The sequence below is a fragment of the Arvicola amphibius genome, chromosome 10 (genome assembly GCF_903992535.2).
Source record: "Arvicola amphibius chromosome 10, mArvAmp1.2, whole genome shotgun sequence".
Taxonomy (NCBI): domain Eukaryota; kingdom Metazoa; phylum Chordata; class Mammalia; order Rodentia; family Cricetidae; genus Arvicola; species Arvicola amphibius.
This window is the reverse complement of record NC_052056.1, coordinates 119,353,035-119,375,769: the sequence shown is the minus strand read 5'-3', so window position 1 is coordinate 119,375,769 and position 22,735 is coordinate 119,353,035. Positions and strand designations below refer to the sequence as shown.

Below are 22,735 nucleotides of genomic sequence, written 5' to 3'. Positions count from 1 at the left end.
AGTGGGGGACTACCTTCCTGTGGCCCTGATGCGAACTTGAGGAACTGGGGTGTAGCTCAGTGGTAGAGTACCTGCCAAACAAGTATCAGATCTCAGGTTTGATATCCAGCACCCCTAAACACACTACTATAAATAGAATGACAACTAAATACCACCCCATGAAGAACCTCAAGACAAACAGCATCAGGACCCTGGGCTGTGCCTCTCATGGGGGCTTGTATGGCTTGTCTCCTATTTGCTGACACGTGTTCCAAGGCCTCTGCCTCTTCATGGTGTCCATGCTGAGACTCACAGTCAGGATGGGACTGACCCCAAATAATCTGCTGCGACAGGAACAAGCAGTGGGCGCAGGGCCCTGAACTTAGAGGCTGAGGTGGGTGGGTGGGTGGGTGGGGGTCACAAGGGCCCAGGAGCGCAGGACTAGCCTGGGCAATACAGCCAGATCTAGAACAAATGGACACAAGGAGGTATAGTGTCATAAGCCCCGATGGGGATGATGTGTCCCAGAGGGGATGGGAAATGTGGGGAGCAGCCAATGGGCCCTTGGCAGCAGGGGTGAATACATTACCAGGAAGCAAGCACCCCACTAAGCTTTAAAAGGCGATTCTGCAGTAAAAAAAAAAAATGCCTAGCTACTCCTGATGAGGCACAGAGAAGAGGGAACAGGCAGATGGAGCCCCGGAGGCTTCATTCTCAGGACCCGAGCGCCGGCTCCGCTTCCTCCAGGCCTTACCCGAAGGGTTAAAGCCATTTTCATTAAAATTTAAATTCCAGCAGGCGCTCTCTCCCTCCTTCCCTGTACTTTGAACGTTTTGACTGGCAACCATTTCATATTTCAATCTCGGCAGAACAAATTGAATTAGATGTTGAGCCCGAGCTCGGCTCTGTTGGGCAAAGCCCGAGTGCACAGCCCCAGCTGATCCTGCCCCAGCCACCCTGAGCGGCAGTGGAAGCTGTGGACTGTGAGGAGGGTGGATCCCCTGCCCTAGGACAGCGGGGCGGGGTGGCGGAGGTGAGGGGACACATGGGGGAAGGGCTGTCTGGCGCCTGATACTTTTTACTGATGCTCATCTTGGTCTCCTTTTGTGTGCCACCTGAGTACGAGTGCATGTGGAATCCAGAAGAGGGCACCGGATCCTTTGGGGCTGGAGCTGCAGGCAGTTTTGAGTGTGGCTCACTGCGCAGGTGGGAATCGAACCTGGGTCTTCCGGAAAAACTGCACACTCTCTTAACTGCTGAAACGTGTGTGCATCTCAAGACCGGGGGCAGCCTCCGGAGTCCATCCAGCAAGGACTGCCATGTCTCAAGAAGGACAGAGGCACCCGGGTTTGTCCTCAGGTCCAGGTCCAGCATGGGTTTGAGGAATGAATGCAAGAATGAAGGTCAGGTATCGCGGACTCTTACCTCCAACCTCTGGCATTTCCCCATCCACTATAAGACAGCTGTTCTGGTATATCTGTCTGTCCCTTATGGAGCGTGACAGCATGCTGGCACCCTTCCAGAGGCAGGGTGCTTGTGTTGGAACCTACACTCAGGGCAGTGGCGTTCTCTATCTCAGGACTCCATACTGGCTCAGACTCTACTCTGTTTCCTGATTTCCCTTCCCATCTGGGTTCTTGGAAGGGTATTCATGTCCCAACCACCAAAGCCTTCCTGGGTGATGGGTCTAGTCTCCTGCCCCTGACCTGCTGGCTGGAAACCACATCCTCCAGGCCCCTGTCTGGTGAGGCTCAGTGAGGCCCCAGGCTTGCTCTACCCTCTTCTAGGCTCCCCAGCTGTGCTGGGCACTGGCCTCCCACGGGTTATTTATGTATGTGTGTGGATGGGGGTGGGGAGGGGCACACGTGGAGGTCAGAGGGTCGCCATGTCTTCCTCAGCTGCTTTCCACTATTTTATTATTATTATTTGTAAATTTCTGGCTCAGATTCTTACTCAACCTGGAGCTCACTGATTGGCTAGGCTGGTTGTCCACTGAGCCCTGAGAACCTGTCTGTCTCTCTACCCCGTAAAATCAAGGATTACAGGTACACACCACCTTGTCTGGCTGTTGCATAGGTGCTGGGGACCTGAATTCAGGAGGCCAGAGGACTCAGAAGTTGCCTGCTGAACTCTAGAGCTTAGAGGGTCACTGTCGCAGGGGCCAGGCTGGCCAAGCATAGGTGCCCTGTGGACCCTGTTTTGGGGAGAGTCCAGCTGCTCCTGTGTCATCCAGGGAAATTTATGCTGGTGACAGACCGCAACTTTTTGCCCCAGGCTCTCTGTGACATGTGGGCACACCTTGGTAGGGCAGGGAAACTTCCCATCCTGTTTTCCATGGTTCCTGACGGCTCAGCCTTGGCATGGCAGCGAGCGACCTGACCCCTCTGTGCAGGTGGAGGCTGGTGTAGGGTGATATCTGAAATGCGGTAGAGGGAGCTGAGCCACTCCATGTTCTGATTTTTATTGCCTAACTCTCAGCGCCCTTGGACTGTAACAAAGTGCCGGCCCCACCCACAGGGTGTGGTCCCAGCTTTGGTATGGGCCACTATGAAAAGCGGGACCTCATCCCCACCCCCAAAAAACCCACACAGGCTAAGATTCTCCCAAAAAAGTCCGAAGGCCTGGCACCCCTGTTGAGTCCTGTCCAGCACCCACAGTCCAGGTGACAATGGCTCAGAAGTGGGAGGAGTCTTCTCAGGTCTTCCTGGGTTGGATGGCTGAACATGGTGTGGCTAGCTGAGACCACCATGCCAGCCCGTCGCCTGCAGTGAGCAGACACCACCGGAGCTCAAAATGACGTGGGTCTTAAGCTGCACGCTAGGGGTGGTGGAGCTGAGGCTGGACAGTGGGTGAAGGGCTGTGGCCCCGCTCCCTGCTTGATGCCATGTCCTCTTCTGCAGTTGGTGAATTGGCCCAGGGCGAGGCTTGGACAGGGCTCCCAAGGCCTCCACCTTGAGAGGCAATGGTGATGGAACGCCCAGTCCAGCCTTCGAACCTGGCATCAGGGCTTGGAATGTGACGCTCCAGGTCTGGGAAGGGCTCTGGTCTGACTGAGGTGGCGTCCGCAGCTGTGTCCGGCAGAGCGGGAGATGGCGGCAGGAGCCTGGCTGGGTGTGGCGGGGTGGCTGGTGAGCAGGGCTGAGGTGCGAGTCCCCGCCCAGACAGCGGCTTACTCCTCCCACGGGCTCTACACTGGCTGTGCACTGTCATCCACCCAGAGTCTCTGCTCCTCGGGGACAAGGAGAGGAGGATGTCGGGTCTGTGCCCCTGAGAGGAGCCGCCTCACGTGGGCTACCCCGTGCAGGTGCTCACAGCTGAAGAGCTTGCTCGTTGTCATCGTCGTTGTCCCCATCTTCCAGCTGCTCCAGGATCCCATCCAACACTGCAGATCGCTTTTTCTTAGGGGGCTCTGTGGCAGATGGCAGAGAGGAGAAAAGACCCAGAGAGGGTTAAGCAGTGAGGGGGGCAGAGGTGTGGGGTGGGCGTAAGGAGAGCGAATGGGGAATCGGAGGACGAGAGAACACACAGGCCCTGGTTAGCCCAGTTTCAGCCGGGCGCCTCTCTCTGGACTCCCCTGCTGCTGGTCACCTCTGCGCCTCTCCCATCCTTGCCACAGAGCAAAGGACCCACTTTAGGGAGCCAGTGGCCACCTGAGAGTTGCTTCCTTCCTGCCAGCCAGAGGCCTAGCCAACTCCGGCAACAGCTGGGCAGAGAAGCAGGAGCCAGCTCCATTTCTGTGGCAGCCATGGGCCCCCAGGGTATGCTTGAGTGGCTGTAAGCAGATCAGCCAATGTTAGGTGCGTGGCTGCAGTGCCCAAGGAATCTAGAGAGGCGTGGGGACCATAACAGTGAGGGTGGCCTTGCAGGAGAGGGGTTATTTGATTTGGGCTTTGATGAGTGCAGACAAGTTTTCTATGAGGAAGGGGTACGGGGACTGAGACACTGAGCTTCTCTGTGTGCTGACTGAGTACCCGCTGTACGCTATGACACCTGGGTCTTCAACAACCCCGCAGATGAGGAAACGGGGAGGCTGTCCCTCTGCCAGCCTGACCATCCATTCACTAGTGAAGGCCTAACTTATAAAGAGGCTGCCCACCCAAATCCCTGCCTTCAGGAGACTCCAACTCCTTGTGTAAAGCCCCCCCCCCCCCACCCATATTCCTGCACACCCACCTCGCACACCCACCCTGACCCTTTACTTCACACCTGTACATGGCAGCAAATGATGGTGCCATGCCTGGCTCCTTCTGGGGTGTGGGGATGGTCCTGGAGTTCCCTCTCCTCATCTCATTCTTCCCATGCTTATGAGGATATGGACCCTGCCCACCTCCTCCTCCATGGTGGTCCTCTGACCCAGCCACCTCCAACCCTCCCTGTCAACTTTGCCTTGCCCTAGGGGATCCTGCACACATGAGCTGCTGCCCTTGAGGAGACCCATGCCCATGAGCATCCCTCTGTAGATGCCTCGCTGCATTCTGAATCACCCTCAGGCCTGCAGAGCCTATGCCCTGACCTCTCTTGCCCTGGCTCCCCACACTTCCCTGGCCATGGCCTGTGCCCCCCTTTCCCACTGTGCAGCAGGCCCTTCTGTTTGGGACACTGTCCCCAGCTGGGGCTCCCGTGAGGCATCCAAGTGGGAGACGCATGAACGCAGGAGCCCCGGGCTGGGGTGGAGGCTGTGCTGTGGGGAGAGGACTTGGTGGGGCGGGGGTGGGGGCACTGGCTGGGAGCCAAGGTCTGGCAGCTATGCCCATCATGGCCAGCTGCAGAGAGGGGAGGAGGCGGCCGGGCTCCCCGCCGTGTCCTCTCTTCACTCTGTGCCTCATCCCGGCTGCACAATGGCCTCAGGAAATTGAATCGTGGGCAGGTAATAGGGCTGGAAATAGACAACAACAAAGCAGGTCCCCAGCCTGTGTCTGATGCTCCTCCCGCTGTGACCTTCGAGGCCACCAGAGAGATGGTCAAGCCAATGGGCAAACCAAAGCCAGAGCCCACCTACCAGTCTGCAGCACCTCTGCTGTGCCCTGTTCCTGGGGGAGGCCGAAGCTGGCAAATAGTTCACAGGAGCCGGGTCATTTCCCGAGCCCGGTGCCCATTCCTCTTACCCCAGGGACTTTGCACTGCCATGACCTGTCTGGAATGCGCTCTCTACTGGAGCACTTGGGTCTCACATCTGTGGTGAAGCTTCCCTGCAACTCGTCTCTCTTGCTGGGACTGTCCTGGTACCTGGCAGCCCTCAGTAAATGTCTGATGAGCGACTGAATGGCTGAAGATGGCCAGGGAACAGCAGGGTCAAAGGGATCAGGCTATGGCAGGAGGGCCAGACTTTCTGAAGGACTTATGAGGCCAAGAACGTCTTCCATAAAGTTTTCCCCCGACTTCTCTCACACCAGAGACCTGGTCAACACTTGCTTTTGGAGTCACAAACAATCCAGCTGACTCCTGGGTGGGGCCTGTGAACACTGCCCACTAACCGCCCTCGGGCAGGAGGCCTTGGGACATGGCACCCATTGCCCCTACCCTCGGTGCACAGCACCAGACAGAGGTCTCTACCTCGTCCAGGCCTTTGTCCCCTTTCTAAAGAGCTGCTCTCTCGAGCACCCAGATGCAGGGACCATCTTCTTGCCTGGGGTCCTTCCTTTAGTCACCAGGTCTCCTGCTCCACACTCTGCCTCTAGGTGCACTGGGCTGTTTGTGACATGCAACCCTCACCTCCATAGCCCTTGGAGCCCATGGGTGCTCCTTTTGCTCGCTGGCACTAAGCACACTTAGGGAACCCTTGTGAATGTGCCATTCTGCTCACATTCAGACTTCTAGGGAGGTAGAGGAGGCAGTGTAAGCCTTCAGAGTTCCCACCACAGGGAACCAGCCCCCACAGAGGCCTGGCCTCCCTGAGGAAGTGACTGCGACTTCTGCTTCTGGTGACTCTCGGCTTGGCCCAGTGTGAGTGACCATCTGCCACCTGCAGAGTCAGTAAGAGGAGCCCAGGGCTTGGGGAACAACCAGCCATTCCTTCAACTGAAGGTTAGAAAACAAGTCGTTGGGCTGGAGAGGTGGCTCAGTGGCTAAGAGCACTGGCTGTTCTTACAGAGGTCCTGAGTTCAATTCCCAGCACCCACATGGTGGCTCATAGCCATCTGTAAAGAGATCTGGTCCCCTCTAATGGCCTGCAGGCAAACATGCAGACAGAACACTGTATACATAATAAATCGATCTTAAAACAAACAAACAAACAAACAAACGAACGAAACGAATTGTCCAGGGAAGTGCTGGAGGCCTGGGACAAAGGGGCCAGGCAGTAACCACAACTCCAGGACCCCAGACCAACAGACGCTGCCATCAGCAGCCAAGTCACGCTGAGCCAGTCACTGTTCTCTGCCACCTCCTGGGGCAGCTGTGAGGATGAAGGAGTCAAAGGGTGCACCTTGCCGTGGGTCTGGCTCGAGTTCACGGCCAGGGATTGGGGCTGGAACCCCCTCCCCCATAGGACAAGCTGGCCCTTGCGTCTTCGCCGCCACCCAGCCCCCCATTGGCCTGCCTCCACACAGAGTGCCGGCTTGCCTGGCAGGAACAGCTGTGGAAACCCCACTTCCCCACATCGGAAGCCTCAGTGGGTCCTCACCAAACAAACACAAAGCAGAACCCGGGGAAGGTGTGAAATAAATAAACGAAACAAGCCGTGCATTTTCCTTCCACGGCGCAGCTGCTCCTGAAGATAAACAACAAGTGACTGTCACCAAACATCAATACCGAGAAATGAACCTGACGAAAAGCTCGGCCGGCCCCCAGCAGCCCCCCAGTCCTGCCCCCTCCCCCCAGCCTCCAAACACCACTTCTGCATTTCTCCAGTTCCCACCTAATGGTTTTATTTTTCAATTAATTCCTTGACAGAATGCCAGCCCGCATCTCTCCCTTCCCTGGCTGGCAATGTCGCCTGTGTGGAAGGCGCGGGTGGAGGGCCTGTGGGAGGACAAGAGAAAGCGCTTCCTGGGAGGAGAGGCAGGGGCAGGCAGGCTGGGGACGAGAGCATGGCTGACAGGGAGAAAGGATGCTGGAAGGGCCTGCGAAGGAAGAAGAGACAAGACAGCGACAGCCCAGGATGGGAAGTCAGCAGGCCAGGAACAGACCTCGCCGCTCTGGCTGGAGGCAGCAGGCCAGGCGCTTCCCCTGTCTGGGCTCAGTTACTAAATGAAGACAGAGCTGATTAGGAACATAGTTCCCAAGTTGATGGCCATGCCTGGAACCCCAGCACCAGAGAGGCTGGCACAGGAAGATGGCCTGAGCCTGGTGGTGTGAAGCCAGCCTGCACAATGGAGAGATCCCATTTCAAAATGCAAAAATATGACTAGTCACAAGACCTTCAAGACTGTGGCTAACACAGGGATGAACACTCAGGCGCCTGAAGGCAGAGGCCAAGGTGGACAGGAAGTGTTAAACGTACTATCAAGTGTTTATGATGGCTAGCACCTGGCAACCAGGGGGTCTGGGGGGCCATGGGAAAGCTGGGACACAGGTTCTAGGCAGCTGGGGGCTTGCTTAGCTGCGGCAGGCTGATTGTGGACTTTTCTAGGAATCCCACAAGTTGGATGTATGCTCCCTGGGCTTGGGGGAAGTCCTCTGGGTAGAATCTCCACAAGGAAGGGGCTGAGCTCTCACTCTGGTACCCATGAACACTTGCCCTGCCGTGGGTCACCCTCTGAGTGAGAGCAGAGCCAGCAGCGGGGCAGCATTCATGCAGATGCTAACCCAAAGCCTAAAAGACCCACCTCAAGGAGAAGGGGTACATGATGGCCTGGGGTCCTCTGTGCTTGCTTGGTCTGTGTGAGCGGGAACCCTGTGCAGCCTGGGAGAGCAGCAGGTGTCGAGGCAGGGAGACTTGCTGCAGAGAGAGCAAGCACAGGAGGAGGGAGGCCGGCAGGAGGCTCCGGCGGCCCTGCTTGGCGACAGGAAGGAGTCAAACGGAGTCACATTGGACGACAGGGTCAACAGGGAGTGCACGGGTCACGTAAATTCATAGTAGCTCTGCAGGTCTGTGGGACGTGGGACCAGGGCGGCCAGACCTGATTTCCAGGTCAGATCTTCCAGTGGCCAAACAATGATGAATCCAATACTGTTTTGTGTTCACACGTCACGGGCCAGGCACCAGTGGCTCAGCTGGTGGCCTCTGGTCTATGGGCTCCTCGCTGCCTATCACTGGCACTCGAGGCAGCCTCGGAAGTGGCTTTCCCGACTTCCTCTGGTTGGGCCAGGCTGCATGTCAGGTACGCTGGGCAGCCTGTACTCTCTGGTTCCTGGGCCTCCAGCCCCGCCCAGGATGGTGGCCGGGCCCTGCCTCTCCCACACCGCCCCGCAGCGCTCCCGTCAGTTTAATTCTGTGATCGATGAGAAGGAGCGGGCGAGATGGCCCGGCACAGCTGGCTTCCCCGTTAGCCCTAGCAGGGATTCGTGGGCTTGCTGGCGACGGCTGAGTGAAATGTTTGCAGAACGCACAGAACACAAGTCAATAACAATTTAGTGGGATTGGGAGCAGGTCCCTTCCTCGCACGGACAGCCGCTCCCAGGGGAGGGTGGCAGAGTGTGCAGGATATTGTCAAAGCGCTTGGAGTGGGAGGCTCGGGTGTGTGTGGGTTGAGAGGGAAGCAGGGGGTGTGGTTGGGTAACACCTGCCCCAGCTGGTCCAAGTGCATCTTCACTGGGAGATGAGGCTGCTGTCTGGAGGCCCCTCCACATCCCCATCCATCTGCATCCTGGCCAGGGGCTGCCTGGACCACATGGTCCCACTTCGTGGGTCTTGGTCTCCATTCACGTCACCAGCTGTGGCAATGGAGGTGAGCGAGAGTGTGTCTTTGTGGCGCCTGAGCCCTCCTGGCACGAGCCCTCCGTGCAACCAGGTGCCAGGATGAAAGCCCTCCTGGGACCCTCACTGACAGTCTGGGGTATCCAGAGGAAGGGCTGGCACATCCAGGTCTTACGAGGAGTGAGAGGGGCCCAGATGAGGGGCTGAGATGTGGAGCTTACACAAAACCCCCATCTCCAGGGAGCTGAAGGAAGCGCGACCAGGGGATATTTTGAATAATAAATTCTGTGACTTCACATACTTGCTTGAACTTTGCGCCTGTGATTTGAAAGCCTGATGATTATGTCTTCACGGCTAAGATCAAGGAGGCCCATTTGCAGGGGCTGATGGGGGATAACGGGCTCTCGTGGTCCCTGGTCTTCTGAAAGCATGCCATTCTGCTGATGATGGAGGTGTGGAACGGGGGTTTGTGGGAACAGTGGCAGGCTTTAAATATCATCTGTATGCTGATAGCTTCAAATTTATATCACAACTCAGTCTGAGCCCCTGAGCTCTGAACCCGTCCATCTAAGTGATGATATCCTTTGGACATCCTGGCTGACGTCAGACAAACGGCTTCCTGACTCTGCACCTGCACTTGGCCTCTCAGGTCTGCTCACGGCCGAGGTGCCACCCTCGACTTCTAGCCAGCTCTCCCTTCTCCAGGCCACTTTCCTCCCTGCAGCCTTTGGCTGTGGCCTTCACCACCATCTCTGGATGATCACGCTGTGCTCCTCAGCCCAGGTTTCAGCACTAACCACTGCAATCCTACACAGCAGCAGCGATAGTCTGATGAGCTTGGTCTGACGTTCGCCTTCCCCTCCAGTCTTCCAGGGCTTCCCAGGCAACAAGAGGGGAAGCCAGGCTTCCTGCCGTGGCTGGCCAGACTCCTGCCTCCCCTGTCTACCCTGGAGCTCCAGCACCGAACATACTTCTGTCTCAGGGCCTTTGCACCTGTGGCTCCCTGGGCTTGGGATGTTTCTCCCCTAAGTCTTTGGCTGGCTGGTCCCTTGCAATCACACAGGAATGCTGACTCTGTGGGAAGACTTTCTCTAGCCGCCACATTAGATGCATCCCCTTCCCTTGAGGTATGCTGTACCATCCATACTAATTTTCCTCAGAGAACTGCCAGCACTTCGATCCTTCTAGTTTCTGGTAATCGCCTGTCCCTCCCATTCAAACACCACCCCTGTGAGGGAATGAGGCGAGAGACGAAGCCACATGCCTTCCCCTAGAAAACCTTATGCTGAGGTTGCTAGGATGTGTGTGCATGGAGAATTGGGGAACTGTGGGGAATACAGGGTGGAAGGAAACGGTATTCACTCTGTAAGGGTCCAGAGCTGTGTGCTTTTAGCAAAGCGACCAGACCTCTCTGTGCCCGTCTGCACCTCTAACGTGGGAACTGACTCTCTCACTGAGTGTGTCAGGCTAAAGTGCCACTGGGCTTTTAAACTGTGTGCAAAACTGCTCAGTGCTGCTGCTGCACAAAGGCCTTCGACAAAGCTCTCTCTGGCTTCCCTGAGGCCGAGCTCATCTTTAGAAAGAATTCACAGGGCCATGTTTCTGCAGATGCACAGGGCCCGAGGAACAAAGTGAGAATATCACGCTCCAAACGGCCCTTGTCTTCATGTTTCAAGTCTAATAACTCCGAGTGGGGGTCACTGGCTGGCTGTGCTGAGCCCGGGTGCCTATGCCTAATATGGAGGAGGCCGCAATTAGCACCACCTGGGGCCCGGAACATGCTAGGTGTTCAGGTAACATCAGCCACACCCATAACTGGTTTATTAGGGTTCGTTCATCTACTCTGAACAGTTAACGAAGCCAGCTTTATGCCCCATGCAAGGTGAGTTAGCGCACAGGGGGAGCTGCTGCTCCTGGAGGATTAAGCTTGTGGGGAAAAGGACACAGCTGTGGTGAGGACACATGGGGGTGGGGGAGGGTTAAGGCACCGAGAGAAAAAGTAGCAAGGAATGCTGCATGTCTGGATGGAGGCCTGGTGCTGGAGTGGACTGCTGGGACAGGGTCAGGGTCAGGGGGCTGCCCCGTGAGGCTTGGCTCAGAGTCAAGCCAGCGGCTGACTGGCCAGGACTATCCCCATCTGTGTCCAAGGGCTCTTACTATGTGTACTTTCTATCTATATTCTGTTCTGCCCAGCGTCGCCAGGCCCAGTGGGCAGGGTATAAGGCAGGGGTGGGGTGGGGCGGGTGGAGGGAATGCATCACCAGCCATTTGCCATGCTGCTCACGCCTGCGTTCCTGCTCTGGAGGTGAAAGTTGCGGCCGCTAACCACACTAACCACAACCCATCAGGCCTCCCCAGCTGGACTAAGACAACAGAAGGAAGTTGAGCCACGCTCCCAGCCAAAGAAAAGCCCATGTGCCAGGCCTCCCTGGCCGAGAGTGGTGAAGGCAGGGCTGGGCAGCCATTTTATTCTGTCGCCCGTGCTCGTGGGGACCGTGGCCTGCCAAACCCTGAAAGCTTTGAGATGCCGCAACCCTGCTGGTCTGTAGCTTAGGAAGAAAGGGACGCAGCCAGAGGCAGACTTTCTCCTTTGGCCCCCCTTGTGCTCTCCTTTCACACCCCACGCGGCAGGCAGAGAAGAACAACACTTCACCTACCACAGGGCCAGGGGCTGGAGACCAGAAATCGGATTTCTGACCAGGGAGGGAGGGGCTGGGAGGCAGAGAGCAAGGGAGAGGACCAGACTGGGATAGTCCAGGAGCGTGCGTGCGTGCGTGCGTGCGTGCGTGCGTGTGTGTGTGTGTGTGTGTGTGTGTGTGTGTGAGAGGGGGGGAGGGAAGGGTGTGAAAGTAGAGCCTCCCTTCCCGCAAGGTACCTGCCTGCCTTTTTCCCAGTTAGGTCCAGTGACTTGCCAGGTGCCTCCCAAGTACCAGCTAGCAAGGGTCATTGCAGTGTCCTGCCGTCACCCAGGGACAGATGACGGCATGAGGAATGTCCCACAGGACAGACAGGGGAGTGGGGTTTAAAACAAACCTCCTTTGAACACCAGTAAGTAAAAAGCCTGTGGTGGGCTGAGCCTGGGCCCTTCCTCCCATGTGCCAGGCTGTGTGTGCCCTGGCTGGAGACTCAGGAGCACCAGGCTCTCACTCTACCCAGTCACATCTCCCTCAGTGCACTAGCCTGGGCCTGGAAGAGTGGCAAGAAGGAGCCATTGCTGTCTCCTTGTAGCCACAGGCCCCGATGCCTACTGTACAAATGGCAAAGCTAAGGCCAATACTCACCAGAGACCACAGAGTGGATAGCAGAACACGCGCGCGCGCATACACACACACACACACACACACACACACACACACTGAGTCTAGCATAAGGGTGCTGACCCGATCAGTCAATGCAAAGGCTTGGTCAGAAGAATGGCTGAAAACCTAGGTTTGTGTTGCGCTACGGGTAGCTGGGTGACCATTAATAAGTTACCTGTGCTGTCTAAGCCTCAGATTTCTGGTCTGCTAAATGAGTCAATGACAGCATCTACCTCCCTGAATTCTGCACGACTGAGCACACGAAAGACTATGTCTGGGTCCCGGCAAGGCCTAGCAGAAAAGACGCACAGGGATGGCAACGGGAGCTATGTCAGGGAGCCTGAGCTACAGTCCCCAGGACTGCGTGTCCTCACCATCCCTTCCATGTCAGCAGCGGGGCTGTGGGCAGGAGCTGCACAGGGCAGGAGCTGCACTGGAAGCGCCAGTGTAGCGGCTCTGGCTACCCATCACTAGCCCTGAGAATGGCTCAGGCCGTGGCGTCATGAGCAAGCTTGTTCCTGAGCTTTGCCTTTGATGGCATGGCCTGCAGCCCTCAGGGAGCCTTTGTGGTGGCCAGTACTTCAAGGCTTCCACCTGAGGTCTGAGTGCCTTCCTGGCAGAGCCCAAGGGCAAGTGGGACTCGTGCCCAGCTCTGTCCTGGACCCTGGATGCTCAAAACAATGCAGAGTCTGACACAAATGAGCCGGTATTTTTCGCGGCAGGGTAAAGGGCAGAGGAGAAAGGAGGCCCGGGCAGCACTGAGGCCGGCAGCCCTGTTCTGAGGACTCTGGCTGCTGTGCACACGTGCAGGACAAGGTGGAGGGTGGACGGCACACTGTTTCCAGAGCATCTGCACACCTCGCAGCCTTGCACCTGCCCCAGGGCCTGCAGGGCAATACCTGATGTAAGTCACAGCCATGCTTGGAGGCCTCAGTGCTTGCGGCCACCTCGGATCTGCTGGAGAGGCAGACACATCTCCGTCAGTTTAATTGCTAGACCTGCCTACTGGGGCTCCATGGCTCTGCGCAGAACCAAGGCCTGGCTTCTGCTTCATCCTCTCACCTGGAAGGAGAGGATGCTGTCTTCAGAGCTCAATTTATTGAAGGGGCTTCTGCCCATGCAGAGCAAAAGTGCTGAGCCCGCACTCTTGCAGGCCTGGGCTGGGTGGTGGGGTGACCACAGGGGAGGCAGGCCCCTGCCTCGGTCCCGGGAGAGCGCCTTCCATAAACATTTGCCGACGGGTGCATTTGGGCCTGTCGATGCCTGTCGATGCAGACAGGTTCTGTCTGCCCATCAGGACTTGGGATCTTATTGAGTTGTGAGCCTGCCACTGAGTGTGCAACCCCCCCGCTTCTCCAGCTCTGCATTGGCTTGGGTTGGAATGCTCTCGGCCCTGGATGGAAAGCCCGGTGCTTCTCAGAGCCTGAACTAAACAGGGGTACCAGACAGAAACCAACCAGTCCCGATACAAGCACACAGCACACCACAGTTATCGTGGGGGGTGGGGGTGGGGGGAGGCGGCTGGGCCTGGCCAAAATATCAGAAGGCATACAGCAAGAATGTACGGGGCAGAGGCACAGAGGAGCAGCAGACAGGCGATGACAGAATGAGGGAAGAGCTGCACGAAGCAGCAGCAGCCCTCTGAACGGGTCCCCACACCACCAACAGCACAAGCAACAGCAGAGAGAAACCTACTAGATTAATGTGGAACGGCATGGGTGAGGGCCCGAGGCCCCACCTTTAGCTGGGGGAACAATGAACCCTGTAGGGCAGAGGTTCTCAACCTATGGGCTGCAACCCCTTTAGAAGGTTGAACGACCCTTTCCCAGGGGTCACATATCAGATATTCTAGATATAAGATGTTTGCATTACAATTTGTAACAGTAGCAAAATTAGTTATGAAATCGCAATGAAAATAATTTTATGGTTGGGCATCCCCCATGAGGAACTGTATCAAAAGGGCGCAGTGTTAGGAAGGCTGAGAACCACTGCTCTAGCAAGTGTGGTGGGCAGGTGGCATGGCTCTGGATAGAAGACCAATGGAAGGCCAGGGTCTATGTTCCAGGGCTTTGGTCTGCTGCAGTCAGTGGTCCCGTGCTGACTCTGTGGTTTTTTAGCACTGGCCAGAAACAATCTTGCTGGACTGCTTTAAGCCCCCAGGACAACGTCCCTTTATGGCCCTGTGACTATCCTTGGCAAGGAAAAGGGACAGATGGCTCCTGATCCCAGCTCTATAGACACAGAGCTCACAGCAAACACTTTCAGGGGACAACAGTGGTCTCTTGAGTCTACTAGCTAGGAGGATACCTGAGGTCCTGATGCTGGGACAACCAGGTAGGAAGAAACTGCCTGCCTCTTGATCACAGCATCAATGTTACTGCAGAAAGGGATGTTCCAGCCTAACCCAGAACCCTGGCTTTGCCAGTAAGTGGGAGGAGGAACGTGTTCCCGGTTGGGAGACTCATGAAACCAACAGACCTCAGGCCAGCAGACAACAGCAACTGCTGTGCTCTGCTTCCTGGGGACCTCGTGAGGGCGCTGTTAAGGAAGTGGGCTTCAAGTTCAAGCCTTGACATCCTAGTGAGGGGTGCACACCCTATTAGAGACGAGGCCCACTGACTACAGCTCCACAGACTCTAGCTCCCCCCAATTCCCTCTGTCCCTTAGCATCAGGTACAATGGACCTCGTTTCTCAACTTTGGGGACTTTCCCATGAAGGGAAGTGGCTAGGCCTTTTACCTGTGCCCACGGCCTTGCTTAGTCACCAAGGTGTCCCAAGAATGAGAACAGTAGGCTTTAGGAGTTCCTGGTCATCAGTTCAATAGTCTCCAAGGCCACAAAGTGTCACCTGGATGAGTCAGCTCTGGGAGCACAGAGCTCAGGCAGGAAGTGGGCAGCCCTTCAGAAAGGCATATTGGTAACCCCGTGGTTCAGGACCAGTCTCTGGGATCTATTGCCGGCATTCCTGGGCTTGAGGGAACAATGTGGAACCTGAATTGAGGGCCGTAACATGAATAGAGACGACAATTGCCTTGCCCTTCTTTCTTGCCTGGCCCCACTGCCCTACCTGCATGCAAGACAAGGTAGCTGTGTATATGGCTGTCCTGAGACAAGAGGGTTTAGTCACAGAGGCCTGGGGGTTGTGCACAAGTGAGGGCAGCTCTCCAGACCGTCCCTGTCCCAGCTTCCAATCCCAGAGCCCCAGATCAGTCAGGCAAGAGCCAGGCCACTCCTACCTTGGAAGTGTCTGGCCGTCTTTCTCCGCAGGGCTTGCAGGGTCACCTCCGAGTCTGCCCACTCCAGGACCAGCCTCCGGCCATACAAGTGGGTGCTGTGGCAGAGCGCATTGAAGGCTTTCTGGAAGGGACAAGAGAGAGCAGTCTGTGAGCTGTAGGTTCCAGGGTCTCCCTCCAGACCTGGGACTGTGGGCGTCTGGCAAGATACTGGGATGCTGTTGGCACAACTACCTAATTAGTAAGTTGTGATGCAAGGCAAAGAGTTACAAGCAGTGAGAAGTCAACACATCCACCCCCGGGACAGGCGGGTCATCCGCTGCCCTTGCGCCATCTTATCTGTGGAGGGTGACTCCAACGACTCTCAGGGTCATCAGAGGACAGTCCCTCAGGGCTACTCGATGCCACTTTCTTTTGCTGGCCCTGTGCCTGTCCCCTATTTCTTCCTTGAATCTGTCCTGCCTGTTTCGCTGTCTCCTTACTGGTCCCCTGTCCCTTCCACCATGGGCTCCCATGCCCAGTTCAGCAGCACGGGCCTCAAACAGCTTCTTCCTCCTTGCTCTGCCTAGCTCCCTGCCCCCTCCCTCTGCCTTTCAAATACTAAACTGCGATACAATCAATACATGGTCTACGTATTCATATGCAAGCATTGGCATGTGGATTCTAGAACATTCTATCACTATCTCAAATGAAACAAGCACCCTGGTTGTCGCTCCTCAAGTCCCCCAATTCTTATCCCAGCTCATGGAGACCTCAAAACCACTTCTGCTTTTCTGGATGTGGCTGCCCTGGGCATTCACACGATCACCAGACAGCACAGACTGAAGCCCTCTGTAAACATGGCTGGCTGCGAGGCTGAGGGACCCTGTGCAGGAGTAGCCTCCAATTCTTCCAGAAACACCCATGTCACTAACACAGGACTTCAGAGGCCAAGAGTCTTTGAACTCCAGAGTCACCACGTCTGGAGTGAGGCAGGGCCTGTGTTTCCTTTTCTTCACGCACTTAGGCAACGCAAGGGAACCTTCTGGGCTCAGCATCATCAAGCAGAAGGGTGAACACACCTGGGTGTGGGGCCCTGGCGGATATGTGGGGACACAGCGTGGGTACCCATCTCCTGTGCTCAAATTCCCTTTTCAGCTTTCTAAGGTGTAGAGGATGCTCTCGGGGCTCCTGGGAGGGGCTGTAGAGCACCTGGGCTAACCGTTGGAGACGGTGACTCTGGACCAGACTCTGTGCCTGCTTCTCTCACCGCACTGACATGTGGAAGAACGCATTAACCAGCACAGTGAGGCCTGGAACCAGCCACTGTCCCTTGCCCGTGATGTGACTGCTGTGGTTGGAAAGCTTCCCTAGAGGATGTGTCGGGGCCTGACTTTGGGCACTTTGGGAGGTGACTGTGCTGGAAAACAGTGGTTGAAGGAACCAGCTCACACAGGAGGACTACTGTCAGACACAGGCATGGTATCATGTGGAGAGGTGAGTCTACCAGCCACCACATACCCAGTATCACCCCACACGGCATGGCCTGGGGCCCTGCAACTGCCAGGCAGTGCGCTTCTGTTGTGTCCGCTGCAGGGTGTGGGAAATAAGGCCACGGCCCTGGGCTGGTCACTGCCCCAGCTGGGTCATGCCCCATCTTGGAAAGGCTGCAGGACTTAGACCAAGTTGTAAAAGCGGCACCCAGTGTCCATTTAAGACAAACGGAACCTGGAAGGACAGGAGGGCTGCGGATGGTGGGGTGGGAGAAGAGGCGTTAAACACTTGTGTAGGGCCACACGGAGAGAGGGAAGGCCTCCACGCTCTGTCCTCTGCACTCTTGAGAAGGAAGGGCCAGGTGCAGCACCCCACACTTTGTTTTTTAAAGTTTAATTTAGAAGCCTCTCCTGACTGCCAGCAGAAGCCCTGCCATTTTTTCCCAGGCAGATATAAAAATGCATCTGGCCCCCGAGCCGAAATGGCTCATTCTGAGCTCCGAAGCGAGAATGCTCAGCTGGCAGACAGGGAGACGCAGGACTGGGGGAGTCAGCCCCTCAAGACAGAGAGAGTAACTGGTAGGGAGTCTGGTGCGTGTCCCTGAGGAGCAGCATCCTGGGGGCACGGCAGTCTGGGGCAGCCAAGGCTGCATCTGGCGACTACTCCAACCACGCTTAGCAAGTAGAAAGAGATCCTGGCAGGGAGGCCCATGAGAGCTGCCCCAACCCAGCCTTCATTTTCTTTCTCAATTTTTTGCAATCTATTTCTTCTTTCTTGTACCCCAGAAGGCCTGGTGGTGTTTCTGTTCATTGGAGGAGCTGCTAACAGCTCTTTCTCCCCCTCTGGTACTTTATCAGCTCCTCACATCAGAAAGGCTTTCCATACTCGGATCTGTGGGGGCTGTGTCTCTGCAGCTAGGCTACCTCAATTCAAATCCCTGTTGTACCACTTCCAAGCTGTGTGATGTTGCTCAAGCTGCTTGAGGTCTCTGAACCTAGGCTTCGTCACATCTGGATGAGGCAGCAGCAAAGATGGGGTGGGAAGATTCAGGGAGCCGTCCAGTTGCAGCTTCGAGCACTGCCCCGCAGCAATGCGGTTGGGTACGACCTGTGCTATACCCAGAGTGGGAACAGCGGCACCTGCATGTGAAAGCTCTTGTTTTTTTCTGGAACACAATATGGGGTTCTCCAAAAATAGCAGAGCCTCCCAGCTCCGACTGGTGTTGGGGTAGACCAGCGACTGGAGGCTAAAGCCAGCCTTGGGAATGCAGAGCACATACTGCCTGTGGAGGTGATGGACACTTGTCTGCCAGAGGCATCTTAGGGGCAGAGTGAGAAGGGAGGAACAGACCACTTTTGAGGGGCTTCTGAGCTGGGGCAAGGACACACCTGAGATGCATGGAAGATTCTAGACACATAAGTGGGAAGAATGCAGGCTGCTGTCAGCTTCTCCCCATACCTGGCCCCAGAGAAACCACCTCGCCACCTCCCCAGAGAGGCTAGGCCCAGGGAACTCACTTTTGCCAACACAGCCTGAGGGCTTGTCCCTTGTGGAACATGCAGTCCTGTGACTGCTTTTTGTCACCCCTGGGACCAACATTCTTCTTGGTGTGGCCCAGGGAAGCCCCAGGTTCCACAGGTCTCCAACCGAAATGACTCTAGCTTGCTTATTCCACTGACAGTCACTGGTCTCCACTTTGACAAGGGACACCGGGGGCCTGTTATCTGTCTCATCTCCTTTGCATTGAAGCGGTGGCCTAGTCTGGGCAGGGGCTCTGTCACCCTGTGCCCAACACACCCTGACCCTCCCTTAGTTGGGACACTGCTCTCAGTAAACCAGAGTCCCCTTCACAGAGGGTCTTGAGAACATGTCTCCACACTGGGGGGATGGTCAGTGTGGCTCTGCCTTACACACCTGTCACAGCACACAAAGACACAGTGAGACAGCTGGGGTCACTGCACCCCTGATAATGACCTGGACTTGGTCTGGCTCTGCAGCTCGCACCCATGGCTTTGGGTCCCTGCTGAATGGTCACACCCACCTGCTGGCATGCTGGGAAGCCTATGGTCCAGAGTATAACTCAAGGGACTCAGGGTTGATACAGGGAACGCCAGAGAAGAGCCAAACCCTGCCATCTCCTGGTGGCCATCACCGGCTACCCTCAGCTCCATCCTCTACACTTTGGGAGCCTCTTCCCGGGGCCACAGTCAGTGCTATCTCTCCCTATCTCTACAGAGGGGATGCAGATGGGAGGCTTCTGGGAGATGAGAGGAGGGAGGTGGGAATTCCTTCCCACCCCAACCTCCAGACAACAGCATGGGCCTCTCCCTTCTTCCTGAGAGTCTCTCTATCCTGAGTGTGCTGATGGTACCCCCACCATCTGATCCCAAAGAGACCACTGCTCACAGTTAGTCCCTCAGTTCCTGGGGTGTCAGTCTCTTTACTTGAACCTCTGTGGGGTGGACCTGTCCCAAATGGACTAACTCCCATTGGCGGGGCTCTGTCTCAGGCAGCTACTATCCCAAGCTGTGAGCATCTACCCCAGCCCAAGCTACCACACTCCGTATGGGATGCCCTGTGATTGAGGTCTCAGCACTCGGGTCCAAGGCCTCCTGCCTCCTCATCCTGATCCCACCTGGAAGACAGTCTGCTCAGGCAAAATGGGGGAACCAATACAGGCTGCAATGAAGCTGGACCTGGTGGCCATCTTTTAAGACCATGGAAGGTTCTAGAACGCTGCCAGTACAGTGCTGTGTTTGACCTCTATCCAGCTTCCCTGAAAACAAATTTCTTCCAGCAACCAAAACCATTTAGTGCCCTTGACAGGACTCCAGTCCCATGCGGTTACAGAGGATTGGCTGATTCCCAGCTGTGGGCAGAGGCAAGGATGAACCTGATACTAGATGTCAGTAGTCTCCTGGTCCTGTACCCCTGCTCCTTGGGTGCCAACCCTGGCAAAGTCAGAGGGCTGCAGACACTAACACCACCAACCTGCCCTAAATATCTGTGCCCAAAACCTGAAGGGAAGGGGAAGAGGTGGCCTTGTGCATGCAGGTGTCCAGACACTGAGCACAGGGGCAGAGGGGCCAAGTCCTATGAGGCTTGCAAGAAACACTGCGTAGTGACGTCCAGGGGAGAGTCTGCCTCGATGGTGCTTTGCATTGCCTCCTCGTGGCCTGAATGATGACGATGGGTCAGCAAACCTTGCCAGCAGCTTCTGGCCTGCCCAGAAGTTGCCTCTTAGACAGGAGCGTGTCCTAGCTCTTTGGGAAACATGGGGTGACTTCTGCAGTCCACTCTGAGAAGTGACACTGTCTTAGTCACTGTTTTGTTGCTGTAAAGGGACACCATGACCACGGCAACTCTACAAAGGGAAACATTCAAAGGGTCTGGCTTACAGTTTCAGAGGCTTAGACCATTATCATCACGGGGGAAGCACGGTACAGGAGCAGTAGCTGAGAGCTACATTCCGACACACTTCCTCCAACAAGACCACACCTCTAATCCTTCTAATCCTTTCAAACAGTTCCATTCCAGGGATCCTATGGGAACTAGCCTTATTCAAACCATACTGAGGAGGGCGATCATCCAAGACGAACAGCCACAGGCTCACTTATAGACTGTACCCGGCTCTATGACACAAAGAGATGACTTCCCAGTCATTCCATCAGTTCAATCCAGTCAACTTAACCTCTGAGGACACAGCCCTGACTCAAAAGACAAACACTACCGCAGGGCAAGAGTGAAGCAGGGAGGGCAGGTGTCACATAGTCAGGGAAAGAGGTGACAGGCAGTGCTGACCAGGATGCTCCTGCACTGTCCAGTAACCTGCTACAAGTAGCACAATGTTGCACTTTTCTCAATTCAGTGTGAGGACCCATGAGTTCTAGGAGCAGCCGGTGACCTAAGCAAGACAGTGGCTGCTCCCTAGTCCTATGCACACCTCATGGCCGGGTTTCTGTCTTCCTCTGACTTACACTGTACCCAACAGGTCTGAAAGCCAAGTCTTTGCTGGGGTCTGCAAGGTGCCTGGCAGGCCTCGGTACCCAAAGGTCTGCAGGGTTGGAATTGGCAGCATGGCACAGTGTAATCCTGCTTATGCCTCGGCAGTGAACTGGGCAGCACCTGAGCCCTGGTTGTTAGCCCACCAGTGCTGGCGGAGCCCGAGTCCCTGCCCTGAAATGCAAGCGTGGCTAGAATTTGTACCAATGGACTGTGGTGACAGACACCTGGCAGAGCAGCACTGTTCACATGCCAGCGTGATCTTGCATACAGCATGAATACTCATGCAAACGAAATGTGGGGGTGAGACCCGGATGCCTGGGTCAGCTCTGGCAGCATCTTGGCAGACACAGAACAACCCATCAACGGAGGCTGCAATCCTGCAGGGAACCTCAGGGCCCAGAGGACTCAGCTGTCTCCCCATCCCCAGCATGCACACCACACCATCTGTTCTCTCATGCTCTGCCACTCCCAAAGGGCAATGTCACCAGTTCCTGCTGTGGGGCAGGGTCACCTGCGCTAAGGGGCCCACATGTGGAACAGGAAGGCAGCTGACGTCATGGGTCACCCTGATCCCATTTGGCGTTGCTTGGTTGGAAGAGGTGTTTCCTTGGGGGCCATCCCCACAGACCCTGCTGTACTGACATCCCATTCTTGCCCTGCACACCCATGCAGTTGTGTGCTTCACACATGCTGCCGAGGCTGTCCACCACCCCGTACCTCTCTGATACGCCCGCTGCACCACATGGCATCACTAGCTAGCGTGAGCTCAGGCCATGCATCCTGTCGCTCGCTCCCTGGGCATCCACCCACCATGGAGGAGAAGTGGAAAAGAGAAGAGAGAAGCATGAGACCCTACAATTAAAGTGGCGGTTGTTTATCACAGCAGAGCTCTGCCTGCCAACGCCAGCCGCCATCGCATCTCCGGCTGCCGGCTCCCCCCGAGTGTTTATTTAAGCCAACACATTGCTCTGCTAATTGGATAACATTCTATGTGAAAATAGGCCTTTTAAAACAACAGTGTCGGTGGCTAAAACAGCTGCAACCACAAAAGTACAAAGGAGCGCGGCTCAGGAGGGAGAATTAAAGGCGCCTCGCGTGGGGAACAATTAATATTCTGGGTTCTGGGCATCTGTCTGCTCCTCCCCTCCTTCCCTTTCCTCCCTCCAGGGCCAGCCTGGGCTATGCAAGAAAAGGACGGTGGGGCCTGAATGGGAATCCGGTGCCTATTGGTGGATGTCTAGCCAATGGGGGCCAAACCCACCTGCCTAGGACTCCCCACTGCCTGTCCAGGTGTGAGGGCCACACTAGGAGCTGGGATGGGCTGGAGGGAGCTCAGCAGTGCAGAGGGTCAAGGGATCCTAAAAGCTGTCTGTATGGGACTTCTTGGCCTCCGCGTGTCTCCACCCAGAGAGCCCTTTCCCAGGGTGAGGTGCTAAGGCTGGGTAGCAGGGATGGCTGCATGGGGCAGGTTAAACCAATGCTTGACAGGAGGGAGGAGCCTGGCTGTATAACACTGAGCTGTTTATTTCTCCACATGTCAAGCAACCCACCACCAATGTCCAGGGGGCACTCCAAAGATGGGGTATCAGGAGGGCTTTACCGTCAGAGGTACCTAAGAGGCCCAGAGAAGGGTGTGGCAGTGGTGACAGGACAGGGTCCAACACACAGGCAGGTCAGCCCAGAGACACCCCCCTCACAGGTAGGTAGGACGTGTGCCAGCCTGACTTCCTACCCCATGCTGCAGTCTCCTAGTTGACACTGGCTTCCCTCTTTCCGACAGGGCTAAGTTCCCCGAGAAACACGGAGGCTGAGATAATGTGGACACCTTCAGTAGGACTGACATTTACTGTCTAGAACAAGGGGCTGATCTAACGTCCTAGACAGGGAGATTCACCTGCATGCCGAGTCATTTCCTGCGAGCAGGTAAGGAAGGCTCTGGTCACCAGTGC

At 56.0% G+C, this 22,735-nt stretch overlaps 1 protein-coding gene across 1 annotated transcript in view; it reads right to left on the bottom strand.

Moving 5' to 3' along the window:
• Nucleotides 1–2,416: 2,416 nt before the first annotated feature.
• The window catches only part of Rbm19 (RNA binding motif protein 19), an 82,271-nt gene continuing 61,952 nt past the window's right edge, over nt 2,417–22,735 (bottom strand). The window contains exons 23-24 of the mRNA XM_038345320.1: nt 15,312–15,432; nt 2,417–3,388 (exon numbers count right to left, since the gene is read on the bottom strand). Of these exons, the coding sequence (XP_038201248.1) occupies nt 3,288–3,388; nt 15,312–15,432 (222 nt within the window). The 3' untranslated portion in view covers nt 2,417–3,287. The remainder of the gene's footprint in view (nt 3,389–15,311; nt 15,433–22,735) is intronic.